Genomic DNA, 21,156 nt, shown 5'->3' on the forward strand with positions numbered 1-21,156 from the left:
TTCAGAGAAGCAGACACAATTAAGGTTACATTATCCCCAAAGCCTTGGCACGATAGCTTCAATGCATTCTCTGTTCTACATGAAGCGCCACATGCACCATTCTAAAAACCTCATTAATAAAAGTGAGTACCTCGGTCTGCCTCCAGAGAAACTGGGAATCCGAACTGTGGAATGAGTTCGCTTTGCAGCAGTTTAGCTACAGTGAGGCTGCCATTTCTTCATGTTAGGTAGGCTTCCACACATTAGGAGAAAATGCACACTATAACTAGGAAATACCTCAACCCGTTACAAACAGGCAATTCAATAAAGTCCAACTGCATCCTTTTAAAGGGTCCTCCTGATCTTCCAATGTGGCTCAATGTTAAAGGAGTTCTCTTCCCTACAGTCCTCTGCTGACACATCACACACTTATGTCACTGCTCTACCTCTAGAACTCAGAATCAGGGATTAAACCAATTCTGCCTAAACCATTTAACCACTGCTTCCAATGTCTGCAGGACCATAGAAATATCATATCATAGTAAACAACTGGCTATCTGGCAACACTGGTATTCCATTAGCTGAAACTTAAATGTCATGGGAATTTAGCACATCCTGCTCTGATACACATTTACAGCTTCTCTAACTTTCTCCTTCAATCTTTTTTCTCCCCAAATATCAACACCTGCAACCACATTGAAAAGGTAGTGCCATCATCAGATTTATTTGTATGTTCTCCATTAAATGGCATGACATGTGCATGCCACAATTGCACAGTAACATGTAACTTCATCTGTGTATCTATTACCAACTGTGACATAATCATTGCCACTTATGTGGGCGGCACATTTAACCATAGCAACCTCTTGGGGTAACTGTAAAGCTTATAATATTTCAGAATATTTTCACCATTCCTATTAGGGAACACAGATGATGTCATAAATCCCCTCTGTGACCTTAACTTCCCAAAAATTCTAGACCACTAAAAAGCCATACTGACTGCCTGTGAATATAGTCACTCTCAATTGAGCTGAAAGATTGCATGCTCGTGTGCGGACAATTAATTCTGCTACTTGTGAAGAGCTTAACACCTCGAAGCAAGGAGGCTTCTACCACTTCATGAATTGCACAAACAGTGTAAACTGCTCTCAAAGTTACCTTATTGTCTTGTAAACATGAGCCGTCTACAAAAATTACATAGTCTGGCTCATTGAGAGGTTCATCTTTTAATGCTTGTTCTTGGCTTCGTGCATAAATGTATAACAGCCAGGAAGTCATGCTCACTTTCATCACCATCAATTTCAGTTTCAGGCAATGGTAACAATGTAGCTGGATTGAGTGTTTGGCACCTCTTCAGAACAACATTAACTGCCTCAAGTATTTGTTGTTCATACTGTCGAAGTCTGCTGTTTGTCAAGAACTGTGTTTTGGCACGGGTAAGCAGTATTTCTACAGATTGTGGACCAGATTTAAGAAAAGTTGGCACCGACTTTCCACCTTTTTTTAATGCAAAAGCGGCGCTAACCCAGCGCCATATTTAGATTTCTGACTTAGCATAATTTTTTGGGAGCCTCCCCTTGCGTCACATAACGACAATGATATGCAAGGTAGGTGTGCCCTCATAAAAAATTACACTAGGCCACTAGCGGCATATTTACAAGCCGATGGGAAAACGACACACGCATATGAACGGGTCTAAAAAATGATGCTTATTCCGATTAGCATCAACATTTTAATACCTGGTCACCCTAGGCATTAAAAAGAGCCAGCCACAATTACATAAGTAGAATATATAGAGGGAACACTGGCAAGCAACTGGACAACATGGACCTGTTACTGCTACAGCTCAGCACTCAGAGAAGATGACAGCAATGACGCTAAATGCCACATCACCACCACAGCAACCTCAAACACCAACACTGCAGCCACAAAGGCAGCGCAGAAGGAGGGTGAGGATATTTCTCCACCACGCATCCATCCATGGCCTCAAGGAAGAAAAGGTGATCAGACTCTACCGTCTGAAGTGGGAGTCCATTGTACGGCTGCTCCACCACATTGCTCCTGACATCACCACAAGAGTGGAAAGCCACACAACCATACCACCATTGACCGGACTCCTGGCTGTCCTACACATGCTGGCCTCTGGATAGTTCCAGACCACTGCTGCACAAGTAGGGGGTCTCTCCCAACCATCCCTTTCTGCTTTTCTTCCTATGGTCCTGGACACCATCATCTGCCTCACACCCAACCACATCCGGTTCCCCAATACCCAGCAACTACAGCAGGAGACCAAGCAAGGATTGTATCAAATTGCTTGGTTCCCATGTGTCCTGGGTGCAATGGACTGAACCCATGTCCAACTTGTCCCTTCTGCTGCAACAGAACACATCTACAGGACCCGTAAACATACACACTCAATCAGTGTGCACGCCATTGTGGACCACCATGGAATATTCTCCAACATTGTTGCAGAATATCCCGGCAGTGTCCATGATGCACTCAACTAGCAACCAATTATTCCAAGATGGACATTATGGCAATGGCCTACTGGTAGGTAAGCCAGCATACACTTCATAACACAGGCAACACACTAAACTTGTGGGACAAACAATACATACATCACACTATACAAACATGGACAGGGAAACACAGATGTTTTGACAACAACATTTATGTCAAATGCCACACTACACCGCATTCAATGCACATCACCCTCAAATATGCCGATATGTACAAGTTCTTTACACCACCTGACTGACACCTTACATGACGGACAAGTGGAGCTATGTCCCCTTTGCATGCAAAAGCTGGGCTGAAACCACTACATGTGTCCACAGGTTGACAACAAAATACAGATCCTTCACACATAACACTTACCAAGGAATAGCTCAGCTATGTGTCTTCCATTGGCCATGCCACCGTCAAACAACTCACATATAGGCACTGCCCCCCATTTACCATGCTGTAGAAACCTGAGGCAGCACCCAGATATTTAATGCCACCTAAGTGGTGCCATCACCATCGACATATCACCAAAACATACCTGACATACTCATTGTGTACACCTTTCCCTTGTGTGGTGCATAGTGCAGCACACATTGAAATACGACATTGCCATCTGTGAAAGATCATGTGTTGGAATGGACAACTCACAGCACACCAACAATAAAAGCCATAAATCCCACATCTCCTTACCATGAAACAAGGATATCAACAGTGGACTGTGGCAGTTGAACTACTGACAATGTACTGGGAGAGGTCAGAAATGCATTTGATTGAGGAAACATGGGACATAACAGGGCTGGACTGGTGATGGATGGCAGTGCAGAAAAGCACATCATGCCCTGTTCTGTTCCACAGGTGTCTGCAAACTCCTACCTACATCACAATGCAGCCCCTACAACTGTGCCATACTGTGCATATGAACCTCATGCACATATGCATGCCAGGCAGCAATTGGAAACAACACTTTGTGCACAGGAGGCATTTCAACGTCAAAGAGTTGGGATTCACATGCACAGGGTGCAACACCTGTTTCATGGCACACAACACACGAAATAGGTACAAATTTACCTAACATCACTCTTCTGCAGGTCTTAAGTTAAGGGACTAAGGGCCACATGTTAGAAAAGTGGCACAACATCCAAAGCAGTCCCACTTTTCTTGAGCCCCCCTACCGCCACCATGTGTGCACCGTATTCAATGTATGGCACACCATGGCACAGAATAGGTGCAATAGTGTCAAGATAATTGATGCTACTGATGGACTGCGTAGGATTAGTGCTAAAATTTTCGTGCAAATCCTGCTCAGTACATACGGGCCCATAGAAAATAATGGTGTGCCCCTCTGAAAACTTGCTCTGTGCAGGCATTAGAATTAACCCCTAAAAATGATGCTTTGGAACCTCTTAGATTCCTGTGTACCATATTTGCAGTCTCCCTAATGGGGGAATGCCTCCCTTGTATACATGATGCCTGTCACAGGCATAATGTGGCGCAGGGGGTTACAAAGTGTTGTACTGCATGCGCAGTGCCACTTTGTAAACATAGCGTCGTGACTTTGGCCTTGTTGGTCCATATTAGCGTCAATCAAAATGACACTAATGTGGCGCAAGGAGGTGCTAGGCCCTCCTAAATTTGGGCCTCAGGCTCAAATATAGACAACATCATGCATATTCGGCATGGGTGAACTGTCAGACCAGAAATTATATAAAAAATCACCAGGTCCCTGTTGCACAACCCATGATAGGAAAGTGCACCACAACACACCAATACAACCATCCATCCAAATAGGAACACACACAATACCAGATGCAAGTTAGAATCACCACTCCACTTAAAACAAATATGTGCCATGGCACATAGCAAATAACAGATATGCATGTCTGATACATTTTCTCACATTCCTTTGCAGCGGAAGATTACAGCATGCAGTCATCGGTCATGACCCCTTTTAGAAATCCAACTACTGATGCTGAGTGGCCCTACAATGAAGGCCACAGAAGGACTAGGAATGTCATGGAGAGGACCTTTGCCCTTCTAAAATCCAGGACCAGGTGCCTATCTCTTACAGGAGGAAGCCTGTAATTTGCACCACCCCTTGTTCTGCAAAATTATACTTGTGGGTGCTATTTTCCAGAACATTTGTGTATGCACCAATGTCCCCTGAGACGAACAGGTAGATGTCCCCAATGAGGAGGATGGTGACAATGATGCACAACAGGAGGAGAGGGAACAACTAAACTATGCTGCTGGAGCACACAAAAGACAACAAATTGTGCACTATTGTTTCTTATAGACATTGTCCTCCAAGATTCACCATTTAAATATTGCAATAAAATCACATTAGCTCTGTTTTCTCATGCCGTACTCATTATCACCATCACATACCATTTATAACTTGCCCATATCTCTGAGAGCATGACTACACCACAACAGTTGTAAATAACTTTCGAACATAGGCCCAGATTTAAGAGGACCTAACGCCTCCTTGTGCATCATTAGCGTCTTTTTTTATGCTAAAGTGGCCCATCGTAGAGATTCCACTGCGTCATTTTTTGCAGCTACTTTTAAAGCCTGCTCAGAGCAGGTGTTAAAAGGGGGCAACCCATTGGTTACAATGGGCCCCTATCTACTGTTCAGGGTTAGGGCCAAAATTTTCCCCACTAAACCTGAACAGTACAGCAATAGCATCAAATACACTGATGCCCCCTACCCTGCCATTTGGTGTGCCTTATTTTAAATACGACACACATGGTGGCAGTAGGGGGCACTAAAGGGGCAAGAATAGTGGTGCTGCACTGGGTGCAGTGCCACTTTTCTTGAATCTGGCCCATAGTCTGGAATTAAAAACAAATTAAAAGAATGCACTACCTTATGAATGTGTGGGTGGATTGTAGGCATAGTCTGTAGCAAATACAATTGACATTGTCACTCACATATCACACAAGTGTGTTGGCTTCACATAAACCTGCAGCAATCTGGGAAATCCATGTTGCTACAAATGGGGTCTTTGGTTGGCAGTCAGGTTACCCCCTGTCCAAGCAAGGACCCCCACTCTAGTCAGGGTAAAAGAGAATCACCCTCAGCTAACCCCTGCTTACCCCCTTGGTAGCTTGGCACAAGCAGGAAGGCTTAACTTCAGAGTGCTAGGTGTAAAGTATTTGTACCAACACATGCAGTAACTCGAATGAAAACACGACAAAATGACACAACTCAGGTTTAGAAAAATAGAAAATATTTATCTAAACGAAACAAGACCAAAACGACAAGAATCCACAACACACAAGTCAAGTTATCAATAAAAATGCAAAAAGAGTCTTCATGTAATTTTAAACACAACGCTAATGCTGTTAGCGTGAAAATGTACCTTGGATGTGTCAAAAACAACCCCGCACGGGCGAGTGTGCATCAAAAAGGGCTTGCGATGCGTCAATATCACTCACGAGCAAGACCGTGCGTCGTTTCTCCTTCAGTCGGGTCGGCGTGCGTTGTTTCTTCTCTCTGCAGGAGAGTGATGCGTCGATCCGGTCAGCACTCTCGGGTCCGGGCAGGCCTTGCGTAATTTTTACATGCCCAGCGGTGTTTGCGTCAGAAATCTAGCCGCACGATGATCCGAAAACCACGCAGCACGGGTTGCGATCTCACCAGCCTCCGTCAGCGATGCTGCACATAGTTTCTCCAACAGCGGGAGTCAATCTTCTGGTCACGTTGCAGGCAAGCAATGCTTTTTCAGCTGCGAAGCCGGCGGTGCGTCAATTTTTCAGCTGCAGATCAGAGTGGAGTCGATCTTTTCCCCGCACGGCAGCCGGTGCGTGGATTCCTCACTCTTGGTCTGCCAGCTTCTCCTTTCAGGGTCCCAGGAACTGGATGGGCACCACTTGGCAGAGTAGGAGTCTCAGCAGAGGCTCCAGGTGCTGGCAGAGAGAAGTCTTTGCTGTCCCTGAGACTTTAAACAACAGGAGGCAAGCTCTAAATCAAGCCCTTTGAGAGTTCGTCACAAGAAGGAAGGCAACACAAAGTCCAGTCTTTGTCCTCTAGCACAGGCGGAAGCAGCAACTGCAGGATAGCTCCACAAAGCACAGTCACAGGCAGGGCAGCTCTTCTTCCTCAGCTCTTCTCCAGGCAGAGGTTCCTCTTGGTTTCCGGAAGTGTTCTAAAGCCTGTGGTTTTGGGTGCCCTTCTTATACCCATTTTGCCCTTTGAAGTAGGCCTACTTCAAAGCAAACTCTCTCTTGTTCGTGAAATCTTGCCTTGCCCAGGCCAGGCCCCAGACACACACCAGGGGGTAGGAGACTGCATTGTGTGAGGGCAGGCACAGCCCATTCAGGTGTGAATGACCACTCCTTCGCACAGATGGCTCATCAGGAAATGCAAACTACACCCCAGCTCCCTTTGTGTCACTGTCTAGTGAGAGGTGCAACCAGCCCAACTGTCAAACTGACCCAGACAGGGAATCCACAAACAGGCAGAGTCACAGAAATGGCTTAAGCAAGAAAATGCTCACTTTCTAAAAGTGGCATTTTCAAACACACAATCTTAAAATCAACTTTACTAAAAGATGTATTTTTAAATTGAGCTCAGAGACCCCAAACTCCACATATCTATCCGCTCCCAAAGGGAATCTACACTTTAATCATATTTAAAGGTAGCCCACATGTTAACCTATGAGAGGGACAGGCCTTGCAACAGTGAAAAACGAATTTAGCAGTATTTCACTGTCTGGACATATAAAACACATTACTATATGTCCTACCTTAACCATACACTGCTCCATGCCTGTGGGGCTACCTAGGGCCTACCTTAGGGGTGCCTTACATGTAAGAAAAGGGACGGTTTAGGCATGGAAAGTGGGTACACTTTCCAAGTCGAATTTACAGTATAAAACTGCACACACATACACTGCAGTGGCAGTTCTGAGCCATGTTTACAGAGCTACTAATGTGGGTGGCACAACCAGTGCTGCAGGCCCACTAGTAGCATTTGATTTACAGGCCCTGGGCACCTCTAGTGCACTGTACTAGGGAATTACTAGTAAACCAAATATGCCAATCATGGATGAACCAATTACATACACATTTTGTATAGGAGCACTTGCACTTTAGCACTGGTTAGCAGTGGTAAATTGCCCAGAGTAACAAAACCAGTAAAAACAGAGTCCAGCACACATCAACAACCTGGGAAACAGAGGCAAAAAGTTAAGGGAGACCACGCCAAGGATGAAAAGTCTAACACATGTCCCCCCTAGCTGAAAGTGGGGAGCAACTACCCAACCTCATGGGAGTTCTCATCACTAAGGCGGAAGAACCTGGACAGACAATCAGCATTGGCGTGTTCTGTACCAGGACGGTGTTCCACCGTAAAGTCCATCCCCTGTAGGGACATGGACCACCTCAACAGTTTTGGATTCTTACCCCTCACCTGCATTAAACATCTGAGGGGCCTGTGATTGGTCTGAACGCGGAAGTGAGTCCCAAACAAGTAGGGTCTTAGCTTTTTCACCGCCCAGACCCCAGCAAATGCTTCACGTTCTATGGCACTCCACCTACATTCCCTGGGAAGTAGCCTCCTGCTAATGAAGGCTACGGGTTGATGTAGGCCCTCTTCATTAACCTGTGAGAGTACTGCTCCAATACTATGCTCTGAGGCGTCTGTTTGCACAATAAACTCCTTGGAGTAGTCAGGTGCCTTCAGCACAGGTGCCGTGCACATAGCAGCCTTCAGGGCATCAAAAGCGGCCTGTCAAGCCTCTGTACAGATCACCTTCCTGGGTTGCTTCTTAGAAGTCAACTCAGTCAAGAGGTTAACAATGGTACCATATCCCTTGACAAACCTCCTGTAGTATCCTGTAAGACCTAAGAAGGCTCTCACTTCAGTCTGGGTTTTGGGAGGCTCCCAAGCCAGAATGGTGGCTGTAGGGGTGCAACACAGAAGTACAACACAGAACCCTGTCCTATTTAGCATTTGCTTGCCTTAATAGTGAGGCCTGCCTTCTGCAGGGCCTCTAACACTCTCCAGAGGTGTTGCAGATGTTCTTCCCAGGTGGAACTAAACACAGCAATTTCATCCAGGTAGGCCGCACTTAACTCATCCAGCCCAGCCAACACCTGGTTGACCAACCTCTGAAAGGTGGCAGGGGCATTCTTCATCCCAAATGGCATTACTTTAAATTGAAAGTGTCCATCTGGGGTAGAAAATGCTGACCTCGCCTTGGCCCCCTCAGTTAAGGCAATCTGCCAGTACCCAGACATTAGGTCAAACGTACAGAGGTATTTGACAGTTCACAACCGGTCAATGAGCTCATCAGCTCGGGGGATGGGGTATGCTTCAGTCTTGCTGGCCGCATTGAGCTCCCGGTAGTCCACACAGAACCTGAGTTCTGGAGTGGCACCGGTGCAGCAGCCTTTGGGACCAATACCACTGGGCTGGCCCGAGGACTGCTGGAATGCTCGATAACCCGTAGGGTTAACATTTTGGATACTTCATCCTTAATGCAAGCCCTGACTCTGTAAACCTTTTGTTTAATGGGTGTACTGTCCCCAGTGTCCACATCATGTGTGCACAAGTGTGTGACTCCTGGGATCAGGGAAAACAGTGAGGCAAACTGTTCCAACACGTGGCGACAGTCACTCTGCTGCTCCTCAGTCAGGGAAGGGGAGAGGATCACTCCCTCCACAGACCCATCTTTTTCTCCTGCAGACAGGAGGTCAGGAAGAGGCTCACTCTCCTCCTCCACCCTATCATCTGTCACAAGGAGCATGGACAGTTCAGGCCGCTCAAAGTGAGGCTTGAGTTGGTTGACATGCTGGACCCTTAAAGGGTTCCATGGAGACTGCAAGTCCACAAGGTAGGTGACTTCACTCTTGCGCTCCACCACCTCAAATAGCCCGGTCCACTTGTCCTGGAGCACCCTAGGCTCCACTGGCGCCATCACCCACACTTTTTGTCCAGGTTGAAACTCGACCAGAGTGGCATTCTGGTCATACCAACGTTTCATGTCCTCCTGGCTTGCTTCCACATTCTCCTGTGCAAGACTCCTGAAGTGGGCAGTCTGGTTTCTCAAAGCCAGCATGTAGCTAAATACATCCTGTGGGGGTTTACTAAGAGCTTTCTCCAAAGCCTCCTTCACCAGACCCAAACGTCCCCTCACAAGGTGGCAATAGACGAGCCTAAAGGGACTAAACCCTAAAGGGACTTCTGAGGCACCTCCCTGTAAGCGAACAGAAGGCATGGCAAGAGGACGTCCCACTTCCTCCTCAAGGGCCCTGACAGGCCGATGATCATGCCTTTCAAGGTGAGGTTGAATCTCTCAACCAGACCATTACTTTGGTGGTGGTAAGGGGTGGTGAACTTGTAGGTTACCCCGCACTCCTTCCACAGATACTTCATATATGTAGATATGAAGTTGGTACCCATGTGAAATACCACTTCCTTGGGGAACCCCATGCGGGTAAAAACCTCCATCAAAGCACAACCCACCACAGGGGAAGTGATTGACCTCAGAGGGATAGCTTCTGGGTACCGGGTGGCATGGTCCACCAAGACCAGGATGAACCTGTTGCCCATGGCTGTCTTAGGATCCAGAGGCCCCAAAATGTCAATACCTACCCTCTCAAAGGGATTACTAACAACAGGTAAAGGTTGGAGGAGAGCCTTACATTTCCTCCTACTCTTGTCACTTGCCTGACAAGTTTGGCAAGACCTGCAATGTGCATCTGAGTGCCTGCGCATTAGGGGCCAGTAAAAGTGGGTGACAAGCGTCTCAAAGGTCTTGTCCTGCCCCAAATGTCCAGCTAAAGGCACATCATGAGCCAACCCCAGTAAAAAGGCCCTGAAGCACTGGGGTACCACCAGCACACAGGCTGACCCAGGAACCTTAGGCTCACTATACAGCAGGTCATCCTCCCAATAGATCAGGTGCGATCCTGGCCCTTTGCCAGCCACCTGGTCTGCAGCTTGCTGCTGCAAACCCTCCAGAGTAGGGCATGGCCTCTGTGCTGCACAGAATGCTTCCCTGGTGGGTCCCCCTTCTTGCTGTCACTGCGACAGCTCAGGGACCTCCCCCAGTTCAGCCACCTGCTCACCTGTAGGCTCTGGGGCATCACCCTCAGGCTCTGCCTCCTCCCGGACCGTGGGAACTTCTGGGGCCGGTTTCCCACACCCCCTGCCCTTCCTTTTCTTGGCGGTCCCCTGGGCCACTGTTTCAGGCTCCAGGGGCTCTTGACCATCCTGACGGGCTGCCATTGACCGGGTGGATACGCATACCCCCCCAGGCAGACCCAGCATCTCCAAGTGAGACCTGTGTTCCACAACCTTCCAAGGGGAATCCTCCAGGTCATTGCCTAGCAAATAATCTACAGGCATGGTTGGATTCACTGCTACCTTCAAGGAACTTGAGACTCCCCCCCCCCCCATTTAAAGGGAACCTGCACCACTCTGCACAGGCGTTCTGAGCTGTCCACTGCAACTACTTGGTGAAGTACTCGGGGATCAATCTGCTCTTCAGACACCAGCTGGATCCTCACGGCAGTCATACTGGCTCCTGTGTCTCTCAGAGCCTCCATCCTCTGTCCATTGATGGTCACCCACTGCCTGTATTTTCGAGTGTTCTCAGGCACGAGGGTTCTCTGGACCATCTCACTCTCTCCTAGTGAAACAAAGGTCATCTCAGCTGGTTCCCACCCTCCTGGAACCAACTCCTCCCCAAGCACTACACTAGCCTAACCCTGGGACGGCGCACCAGTGGGTGCCAGTGTACTCTTGGGGCATTTGGGGTCCCCCCTCACATGACCCACCTGGTGAAGAGTGCTGTACAGATCTATGGTCTATTTAGGAAAAGGGTAGCTATTACCCACAATGGCAGGTTTGTATCTGCTAGCTAACCAAGTAAAGTCTGAATGGCACTGTCACATGTGACAACTGAAAACATACTCCTCAAGAGAGAGTGACATACAGGGACAACTCTCTCTCACTCAATCCAGTTTGGTATGTGCATGTGAGTTAAGCAATGTCCAAACAAGTCACAGATCTTTGCAAAATTGTACGTGTGATGAAGGAGACAGATAGGTTGAATGTCGCATCTCCATAGTTGTCATGAGTAATCACACTTACAAAATACACTCATGGTGAATGTGACATAGGTTGTGGAATGCATAAGTGAGTGCATGCCCATGTTCAATAAATGATGTGGAAGGACAGCTGAGAGACTTATATCACTTTGAGATCCAGTATGTGGCGGTCACTCAGACACTACACAAGTGCTGTGGCTGGTGTTCTGTAATGTGTGAGGGCAGTCATGTGATCTAGCAAAACCTGGAAATGGGAGAAGTACTATTTCTTAGCCTCAAGAAGAAGCTGTGTCCATCTACAAAGTACACAAGTCTGAATTAATTAAGTCTGTGCATGAATGAAGGGACAATGTCGATGACGAAGATGGGTATTAAGGGTAATCAGCTGAAATTATGCCAGCAATGTTGAACTAGAACCATACATGAAAAAATATGCCATCAATGTGTGTGAAGGAATACACTTGGACCAATGCTCACTGTACATCACAACAAGGTTTCCATGTAATACCAGACACATATTCACAGAGAATGTGTAGGTCAGTACATATTCCAGTCACATTGGCAATGACTACAACTATGTGCTTGGCCACCACAAACAAGTGTGACAGAAGCTAGTGACAAATGACAGCATCTGTATTCTGGGCCTAAAGACATGACCCAGTTCCACAATCTATCAATGACCTAACTAAGAATCATAGGAATAATCTCACCATGTATGCCAAGTCATGTCAAACCATAGCAAATGATAAGACATGTCCAACACAAACAAGCAGCCAGTCCCCAGTACATAATTGGGCAAGCCTGACATCAACAACCCCAAAGGTGACAAAACATACGTGGCAATGGGACCACAAATGTGCAGGTGTATGTCTGTAGGTGACTGTGCATCGCTGTGCTGATGATCGATCACGAGGATGGCAGATCTCCACACAACCCCTCCCCCCCCCCAATTCCCAGAGGAGGCTACATTGACTCTTGACAGTCAGGGGCCTGCTGTCTGTGCACAGTGAACTAAGCTGAGGTGACCACAGTCAACTTGTGTCAATACATGCAACAATGGCCCTGTGTGGGCATACAAAGTGTCACTGGAGCACTGATGACTAGGATGCCCTGCCATACAGATTGTATGCAATTATGTAAATCTGGCAATAAAAATAAAGTTTGAGTCATTGTTCATTCCAAGTGTATGTGCAAAGACATATACTTCCTAAATCTTAGCACATATGTCCCACCTAGGTGGACCAGGTTAAGTGCCGTCTATTTGCGTATGGACAAAGGGGAACAATTCACATGTGAAAATGTTTATGTGTCAAATATTTAATAACAAACGTATATGAACAGTACAAGTGTTCCCACATAGGGAAACATAGTTAACACATATATGAGTACACAGCCTTGAGACAATGGCCTACATATATCCATGCTGAAATAGAGAATTGGTATGTGTCAAATCCCTAAACACACCACAGTAGTATGTATCACTTATCATACACAAAACATATCTTTTCACATACAAACATGCCACATACATGTCAGCAATGATACTTGTCAGCACACCATCTCCAACAATTTACATGCATGGGGAATTATATGTTACACATGTTGCTTTGCATCATGAAGTCTGCCCCTTAGAACACACCCAACATACTTGCACTCACATTGTCATGGGTTACCAGGACTTAACCCAGCCTTAGTCAACAGCATCCTTTGCTAAAGATTTGTCAAGAGTATCATATGCATTAACATGTTTTGCACATAACCCATCCTATCTTATGCTGTGTTGTGAAACGTACGGTGGGAATTCTGACATGACAATGTGGTAGACCCACACTGAGTTCCATCACGTGCAAACAGTATCAGTCCTACCATGCATCATACACACCTACAAACATATGGTAACACATTCCTATGTTACCGGTACATAGTGAAATACACATGCATACACATGTTGCCCTACCATACAAGCAACAAAGATGCATAGCCCCTGTAACTAGACATGTGAATCTCGGTGCCCTGTCAGCCTACCCTCCAAAATCCAAGCATGCCCGTCATGCGTCAAAAAGACACATACGGTACTTCTCCATACATCCCAAATCACTAAAATGACGCCTCACACCTACACTCTAATCTAAGTCCTCATGCCTTGTCAGCCTTCATAGAAAAATTCATGCATGGCCGTCATGTGTCAAAAGAAACGACACATATCAGAAAACATGATGTATACACCCAGGAAGTGATATTATAGGTCTTACTTGCTGCACACATGGAAAAGCAAATTTACTTTCACTTTTACTTTACAGTCCTGTAGTCTGTGCTTGAGAGAGGTTGTGTGGTGGTTGTGCTGATGTGAGGAGTGTTGGATTGAGATTGTTTTGTAGTGCGTCCTGTCTGTGTCTTGTCCATCTTGTGAATTTTGTAATTTTATTGTACATTGTTGTCCTGTTATTGTGTAAGAATTGTCGGGTGTCTGTCTCGGGGTAGTTAAGTTTGTTGGGTTAGTTGGGGAATAGTTTCCTATTTTTGGGTTAATTAGTTTGCAATGGAGGGAACCTGCAAGATGCCAGGGATGGGCACAGAGGATGAATGGGGATGAACTTGGAGAGTTCATATGGTTGGTGTGCCACTACCTCCCCAACATGATGGCAATGGGTGTCTGTGTGATTATGGGCTACCCAAATGAGGCAAGGAAGCTGCCCTGGAGTAAGGGGCTCTACCAACTTTGACGCATCTTCTCGGTGGAGTGCAAGGACCACCAGTTGAAGCACTGCTGGACAGACCTCATTGACCGTGGAAGGGATCTCCGGGATCACTGGTGATTCGGGTCGGCGGACCTATTGGTAAGTACCCCTTCTACATAGCAACATCCTTATTTGCATATGCATGACAGTAGGATATAAGGATTACTGCAGCATGTAATGACAAAGGTGAGTACAGCAAGTTTTGTGTCTCAACCAACCTGCATTCATGAGAGGTCAGCAAAGCACCCGTTGCAGACAATTTGCACATTCCTCTCTTTGTACCTTGTGTACAGCATTTACATATTGAAATGCCGGGAATGGAACACACATGTGCAATGGTGCAAGGGTTCCTGTTCCCCATGCGCAAATGTACATGTCCATCATGAGCTTCACAATTGTGGAAATTTGTAAAGTAATGTTTAAGTGATGACAAACATGACGCTGGAGTATTGGTGTGTGTGTGTTCCTTGAGTCATGTAAGGGCAGAGTGACACAACAAGGACACAAATGTAAGAAGGACTTACTGGCTCCTACTGAAACATGAGTGTCATAGTTTTTGAAGGTAATGTGGCTGATGGAGACAACTATGAACCTGAATGGATGCCTAAGGCAGGTTGGTTAAATGACAACCCCATTGTTTTCAATATGCCTATTTTCACTTAGCATGTTTGGCACCTTCATGTATAGCGCAAAGCATGCCAAGTTCCAAAATGATGTCATAGTTTACAATATGAGTGTCCTAACATGGGCCTTGGTGAGCCATATGTCAAATACGGCACACAAATGGTGGAGTTATGTGGTGGTAGTAGGGGGTTGAAAAAAACATCTGAGTGCTTGCTCCATTTTCACATAGATATACTACAAAGTACTAAGCTTCTGTCAATTGACAGTATCCTGTCCCCAAGAAAATTGTAATGTATGTGTGTGAGACATGTATGTATGGGTGAATCCCATATCTGTAAATGTTTGTGTGGGCTAACTATGTCTGTCTGACTAACATGTTCTAGATGTCAGTTGGTCACTCCTAAAACTAAGTTGACTAGGTCACTCAGCTAAACAAGTGGAATGTGTAGCAGTTGTCTACGCTTTTCTTTGTTCAACAATCATACAGCTATGTCTTACTGTCATATCTTGCAGGTTGGCCTCCACCCTCCACTATTGGGGAGGTTTCCAGTTTTGAAGACCCCAATGCAGCCAGTAAGTGTCACCTTGTATGTCACATGTGTAGATCAAGGGTTGTGTGTGAGAGAGTATGATGTGTGCAATACCATGTTGAATTGGTACGCGTGTCAATTAAGACACCATCATCTATCCTTGAGTATCAACATCATGTCTGATGGTATGTTGAGGATGTGGAATGAGTTGAATGATGCACAGGTGCCACTGTGTGCTGCAATGGATTAGTGAGTATTTGTAAAAGGTTATTATGCACACAAACACAGTCATGTCAGTCAAGATATGTGTCAGAGGTGCGGGCTTTCAGAAATGTATGGATGTTGACAACATATTAGTCATAGCACATGTTACTACTCTGTGTGCCACTCTTTGTACACATTTACTCTGGAAATGGTACAATTTATGTACATGTGTTGAGGTCTCCAGGGGGCTTATCAATGAGACACTTGCACCACCAGTGCTTCATTAATCTTCAGAAATGAAGTGTGGCACCGGCTGTGCAAGGAGCTTTTTGAGAAGACCAACAGTCAGCACTTCTCCAGATGAATGTGTGATATGACTATGGATTGTGGCAAACAAGGTTTGTGCTGAAGAACCTACATGATCTAACCATCATGATGATTGCGAGTGAGCATGGTCATATCACATGTGTATGAGATGTGAATGGTGAGTATTTATCTGGTACTTAGGAGATGTATCAAGCTTGTAAACAGATAGTGTGCAACATTGGATTGCCGTTATCCCTGAGTCATGAACAATATATCGTAGATGCTTGGGAGGCAGATTAGTATAGCGGGGTCTTGCCCTTGTTTTAGAATGTCTGGTGGACAACATGTGTCATCTGAAGAAGCTGTTTCCATTGCATGCTTGTTCTTCCTCTACCCAACACAGTTTTTGATAGCATGTTCTCCTCATGTTTTAGCAGCCACAATGAACCCAGCACAGAAGAGTGCCTTTGAAAAGCTGGCAGAGTGGTTCAGGCACATCTGTGAGGTCCAGAGAGTTTACTGCAAGATGGGCAAAACATACAGAAGGGAGAAGTCATTGGGGTCGTGGCAGGTGTTTCCATTGGGGGAGTGTGACCTCAACACAGAGGGTCGTGGTGCCTCAGCAGGTTCCACCCCCTCCACATCCACGGCCCATACCACACCGGCTTCCCAGCAACAGCCACCACCAACTGCCACAGACACTTGTGTTCTGAACCACACATGCCATATGTGAACTTGCATGGTAGCTGTTTATCACATGCTTGGAAGAGTCAGACATTTTATCATAGTCCACAATGATATCAATCACTTTAATCACTTTTGGATCTATGTGTGTGGCTTTGTGTCAGACAGAAAGCCACACGTCCTTTTGTTCTGTGGTCATTGTCCTAGCTTCACACAATGCATACATTTGAAACATTTGATGGATCACAGCAAAATACAGTACTTATGTGATTATGCTAATTTATTTCCATGTGAAGGTTTTGTACCAGATGATCTACAGTGTACAGTTCACTGACCCCATGAGAGATCCCAAGCCATTGAATGTCTAGTCAGAGTCCAGGTGTGAGGGGCATGTCATGAGACATGTGTAGGAGAGGTGAGCATTGGTGAGAAGGTGTCCAATTTGACAATAGGTAGGAATTGAGACTATGACATTTCAGGCATGATAAGTCAACAGTGGTAGAGTGAAGAGGGCAAGTTGGCAGCTGTCACTTCACTGGCATGATCTTAAGCACAGAACTAAAGAGATACTGTCCATGTGGCACATACTGTAGCTACCGGGTGATTTTTCTGGTGAATGTTGTTCCTTCCACATCTTCATCCTCTGATGTGTGTGGTGTCTCCTGTGCCATGGGTGCTGATGTTGAAGTTGAGAGGGCACACACATCAGGAGATAGAGATGTGGAAGCAAAGATCCCTGCAGCTTCCATTTGTGGGAAAGTGAAAGGCATCACTTCAGCAAGGAGGAACTGCTGGTTTCGCAACACATCAGCTACATCATGGTGGTAGGCAGCCATGTTTTCAATGAGAGAGGCCAGATCCTGCTGCATGGTTTCCAGGATATTTTGGATGCTCCCCAACCGGTTGTCAATCATGCTGCTGCCACTTTGGGAGGGCAATTATTCCAGCCTCTGCCTCAGGACAGCAGCTATGTGGGCCAAGGACTGCTCGAGTCCATGTAGAGGAGAGTGGGTGCCTTTGCACTCCCTCTAGGCTTCCTGCCATGGTCTCCATACCCACCCGCACCTGCTGTGCTAGCTCCCACTGGACTCCTAACGTTGTCCTCTGAAAAGTAATGTCTGGGTCCTCAGAGTCCAGGGCTATGGCTGGACTGGTCAGTGCAGTGTGTTGATTGTTGGGTGGTTCATGTGGAGACCCTGTAACGCTGTGCGTCCTCCCAGTGACTAGAGATGATGTCTGGAAGGAACACAGGACTTCCTGGAGAGTCTCAGCATCGATGGTCGGCAGTTGGTCATCCACATCATCAGAACAATCCAGGACAGGCAGCTCCGCAGGAGCTAAGGCTTCATCCTCTGCAATGGGATAATGAAAGGTCAATTTCGGACTGTTGACATGAGTCATCATTTACTTGCTACTGGTGGCTTTGTGACATGGGACAGACCCACACATCAAGGCACACATTTATGGACTCCTAGTGGCATAGTGTGCCACCTGAGCATCGTTTCAATTGAGTCACCATTTGCACAGTCTGCCAGTCCACATTCCCCATGCACAAATTGAGATGTAAAGAATATTTAGCATTTGTTTTTAGAGATATTTGAGTGAGTCGCTGACTCCTCTGCCATCCTAAGTGTGTTGTTGGAGTGATGAAAGGGTCTGAGCTGTCAACATGCATATTTGTAGCCACTTTGAGTCATGTGTCCAGCATCCTGCAACCCCATTGTGAGATTCAGCCACCTCTTGTGTATGTGTGCAAACAGGAATTTCTCCTTCTTGCAGAACAACACTCATCCATGCATTGCAGGTTTCCTTGTTGAAAAGCTGCAAGGATGCCTTCATCGCTGAAATGAGTGTTGTTTTGCTGGAAGGTAGAACTTCCTGTTTGTTCACATACACACATGGTGGTCCATCGTTACGTTGGGCGGTGCAGGATACTGGATACATGACTCAAAGTGGATACAGGGTTGCAAGTGAAAAGCCCACCCATTTCTATCACTCAGACAACACACGTGAGGTGGCATGAGGACATTACACATTTTGAGGCTTGTTGATGTGTGGATGCATCATTTTGGACACCACATCAGAGGTGGCATCAGAGGTGGCATGGTAGTCGTAGTACTGGTGACTGTCATTGTTGTAATCCTATTGTGGACTACTTTGTGTGTTGAAATCATCATCAATCATTATAAGTGGCAGAGAGCATTCCTGTTACTTGAATGTTCAGGATGTGTACCTTCCTGCACATGCGCAATAGGACCAGCAAGATGGACACCCTTACACCACGCAGTTTGTGTGGCAAAGTTGGAATTGTCGGTCATATGTTGTGACATACACAGTGTTAATAAAGGGATGCATTGACTATCTGTGAAAACTACACATTACTGCACATTTGAAATGATGCAGCACAGCAAGCGGAGCAGTTGCACTGTGTTTCTTCATAAATGGGTACATATGTGACACAAAAACCTGACACAGACATCATAGTGCTCTACCAATGCATCTTTTTGTTACCGTACACTCCAGTGGTGGATAGTAATAGCACATAAGTGCCATGCCAATGTAAGGCACCTAGCATACCTTATCCTGCCCTAAATCTTATTTCCCCCCTCACACTGCATGTAGTAGGCATTCCATGTGTATATTTGGGATCTTCCCATGCACATGTGTGACCCACCCAGCTGCTGATGCCTTAACAAATACTGCACATCTGTATTTGGTTCAGTGTAGTCCAGGAACTCAAGAGAGGTGTGTGAGTGGCAGGTGGGTGTTACAAGTTTGTTCTCCCAAAACATTTAGCTGTTCATTGTGTGTTGCATTGTGCATCACACATAGGGCAAACATTCTGTGTATTTGGTACATTGATCCCAGACCACCATTTTCCTAGCAGCGCACTTGCCCTAGCCAACAACACCATGGGACCACCGTATTGCATTACTGGTCACCATGTTGGACATTTCCCCACTAGCCTCATAATTGTATTCACTATTGTGTTGCTTTACTGCATTGGCACCATATATGATGTAACTAGTGCAGCAAAGCACAGGGAGGTCCATTGCTTAGAATGATTGCATCACTTTCACATATGCCTTTGGCAGGCTTCACAAATTACGTTTACAGTTAGCACAGTGCAATATTTATGGGATGTCTCCCCATTTGTTCTTCCTTCCATGTGTAAGACATATTTCCTTGCAAACATCAAATATGGCACAGCCATATTGTGGTGCGACGATGTATAAGGTGGATCTATGCATGCATTGTGTGACTTTAAGGTAGCACAAGAGGAATGGGCGGCTTGAGTCCACATTGGCATGTTACGATATGATGCTAATGTTGCAGCAATATGTGCACCTAGCGAAACAGTGAGACCCCTTGTAGCTGATGTTATGTATCAAAGTGTCCCTTTGTGGATAACACTTACCATTCCCACTACACGGGCAAACTTGCTACTTGGTGACATAGAAGCTACTTGTACAGCAGCATAGATGATGATCACAGACATGCCCCATATGTTGTGCCTGATCACTTTTGGAGCATGGAGGTGTCTTTCAGTTCCTGTTGGCCCACCCTGTGCAACAAGCATTGTACATGTTGCCCAATGAGTGTTACACATGAGTAGGTGGTTCAGTTGCTAGGTTATAGGGATTGACATGAGGGTTGGGTAGTGGTCTGTGCATATAGGAGGTAAGGTGCGCGCGCATTGGAAGTGTTTGGAACATATTGTGTCCCGATGCAAGCCTTTTGCATGCATTCAGTGTGTCCTATGTGCCTCCCCCTTCGGTCATTTGTTAGTTTTAAGTTTGCCCCCCACTGCAACTTACCCTGCATTTGTGGCAGGTCTTGAAAGTCTGCGCTGTCCTGTTCTGCGACTCCGGTAACCAGCTCCTCTGCGATGATCACTGTCACCATATCCTTCAGCTCATTCAGGTCCTCCTGAGGTGCGGGACTTTCACCTACAGTCTGCAGTTCTGCCTTTTGGTTCCTGGACAATTTCTCTTTACTTCTGCCCTTGCAATTGTGCCAGCAGGTCTTACAATCTGTGCCAGACCTCTTCAACATTGTCACACTGTTGACTTTATTGAAGATTGACTGACATACGGCCTCCTTCCTACTTATTGACAATTTGGAGATGACAAAGAGCTGGTGTTGGTGCTCCGTCACCTCTCTGACCAAGATGTCATTTTTCTCCTCACTGAAGCAACACTTACGCTTACTTTGCTCCTTCCCCTGGGGTTTTGCTGGTCCGTCCTGGTTTGTACTGGTTTGATTGGGATCTCTATGGGGTGTCTCCTGTCCTGCATTCTCCATCTTGGGTCCTTGTTTTTCTTTTTTCTTTATCACTGGCTTTCTTTCTGACACTAATGCTGCAAAATGTGGCGCTATCGTGATGAGCATAACAAAATGTGCAGTTAACTATGCTAACGCCACTTTTGCAGCATTAGTGTAGTTTTTCCTTACGATGTGTCACAAAGGTTAGCCTAATTTTTTTTTACATTAACCTTTCCTTAGCGCCGTGCTGCGTCATTT

The 21,156-nt window shown here is 46.1% G+C and overlaps 1 protein-coding gene across 1 annotated transcript; it reads right to left on the reverse strand.

Annotated features, from left to right (window-relative positions):
* Window positions 1-17,538: 17,538 nt before the first annotated feature.
* On the reverse strand, window positions 17,539-20,937 carry LOC138300141 (myb-related transcription factor, partner of profilin-like). Its single transcript, XM_069239125.1, has 2 exons — window positions 20,451-20,937; window positions 17,539-17,984 (listed from the first exon to the last, which is right to left on the reverse strand). Exons 1-2 carry the CDS (start codon window positions 20,935-20,937, stop codon window positions 17,539-17,541), a joined length of 933 nt encoding a protein of 310 aa, XP_069095226.1.
* Window positions 20,938-21,156: the final 219 nt, after the last annotated feature.

The sequence above is a fragment of the Pleurodeles waltl genome, chromosome 1_1 (assembly GCF_031143425.1).
Source record: "Pleurodeles waltl isolate 20211129_DDA chromosome 1_1, aPleWal1.hap1.20221129, whole genome shotgun sequence".
Classification (NCBI taxonomy): domain Eukaryota; kingdom Metazoa; phylum Chordata; class Amphibia; order Caudata; family Salamandridae; genus Pleurodeles; species Pleurodeles waltl.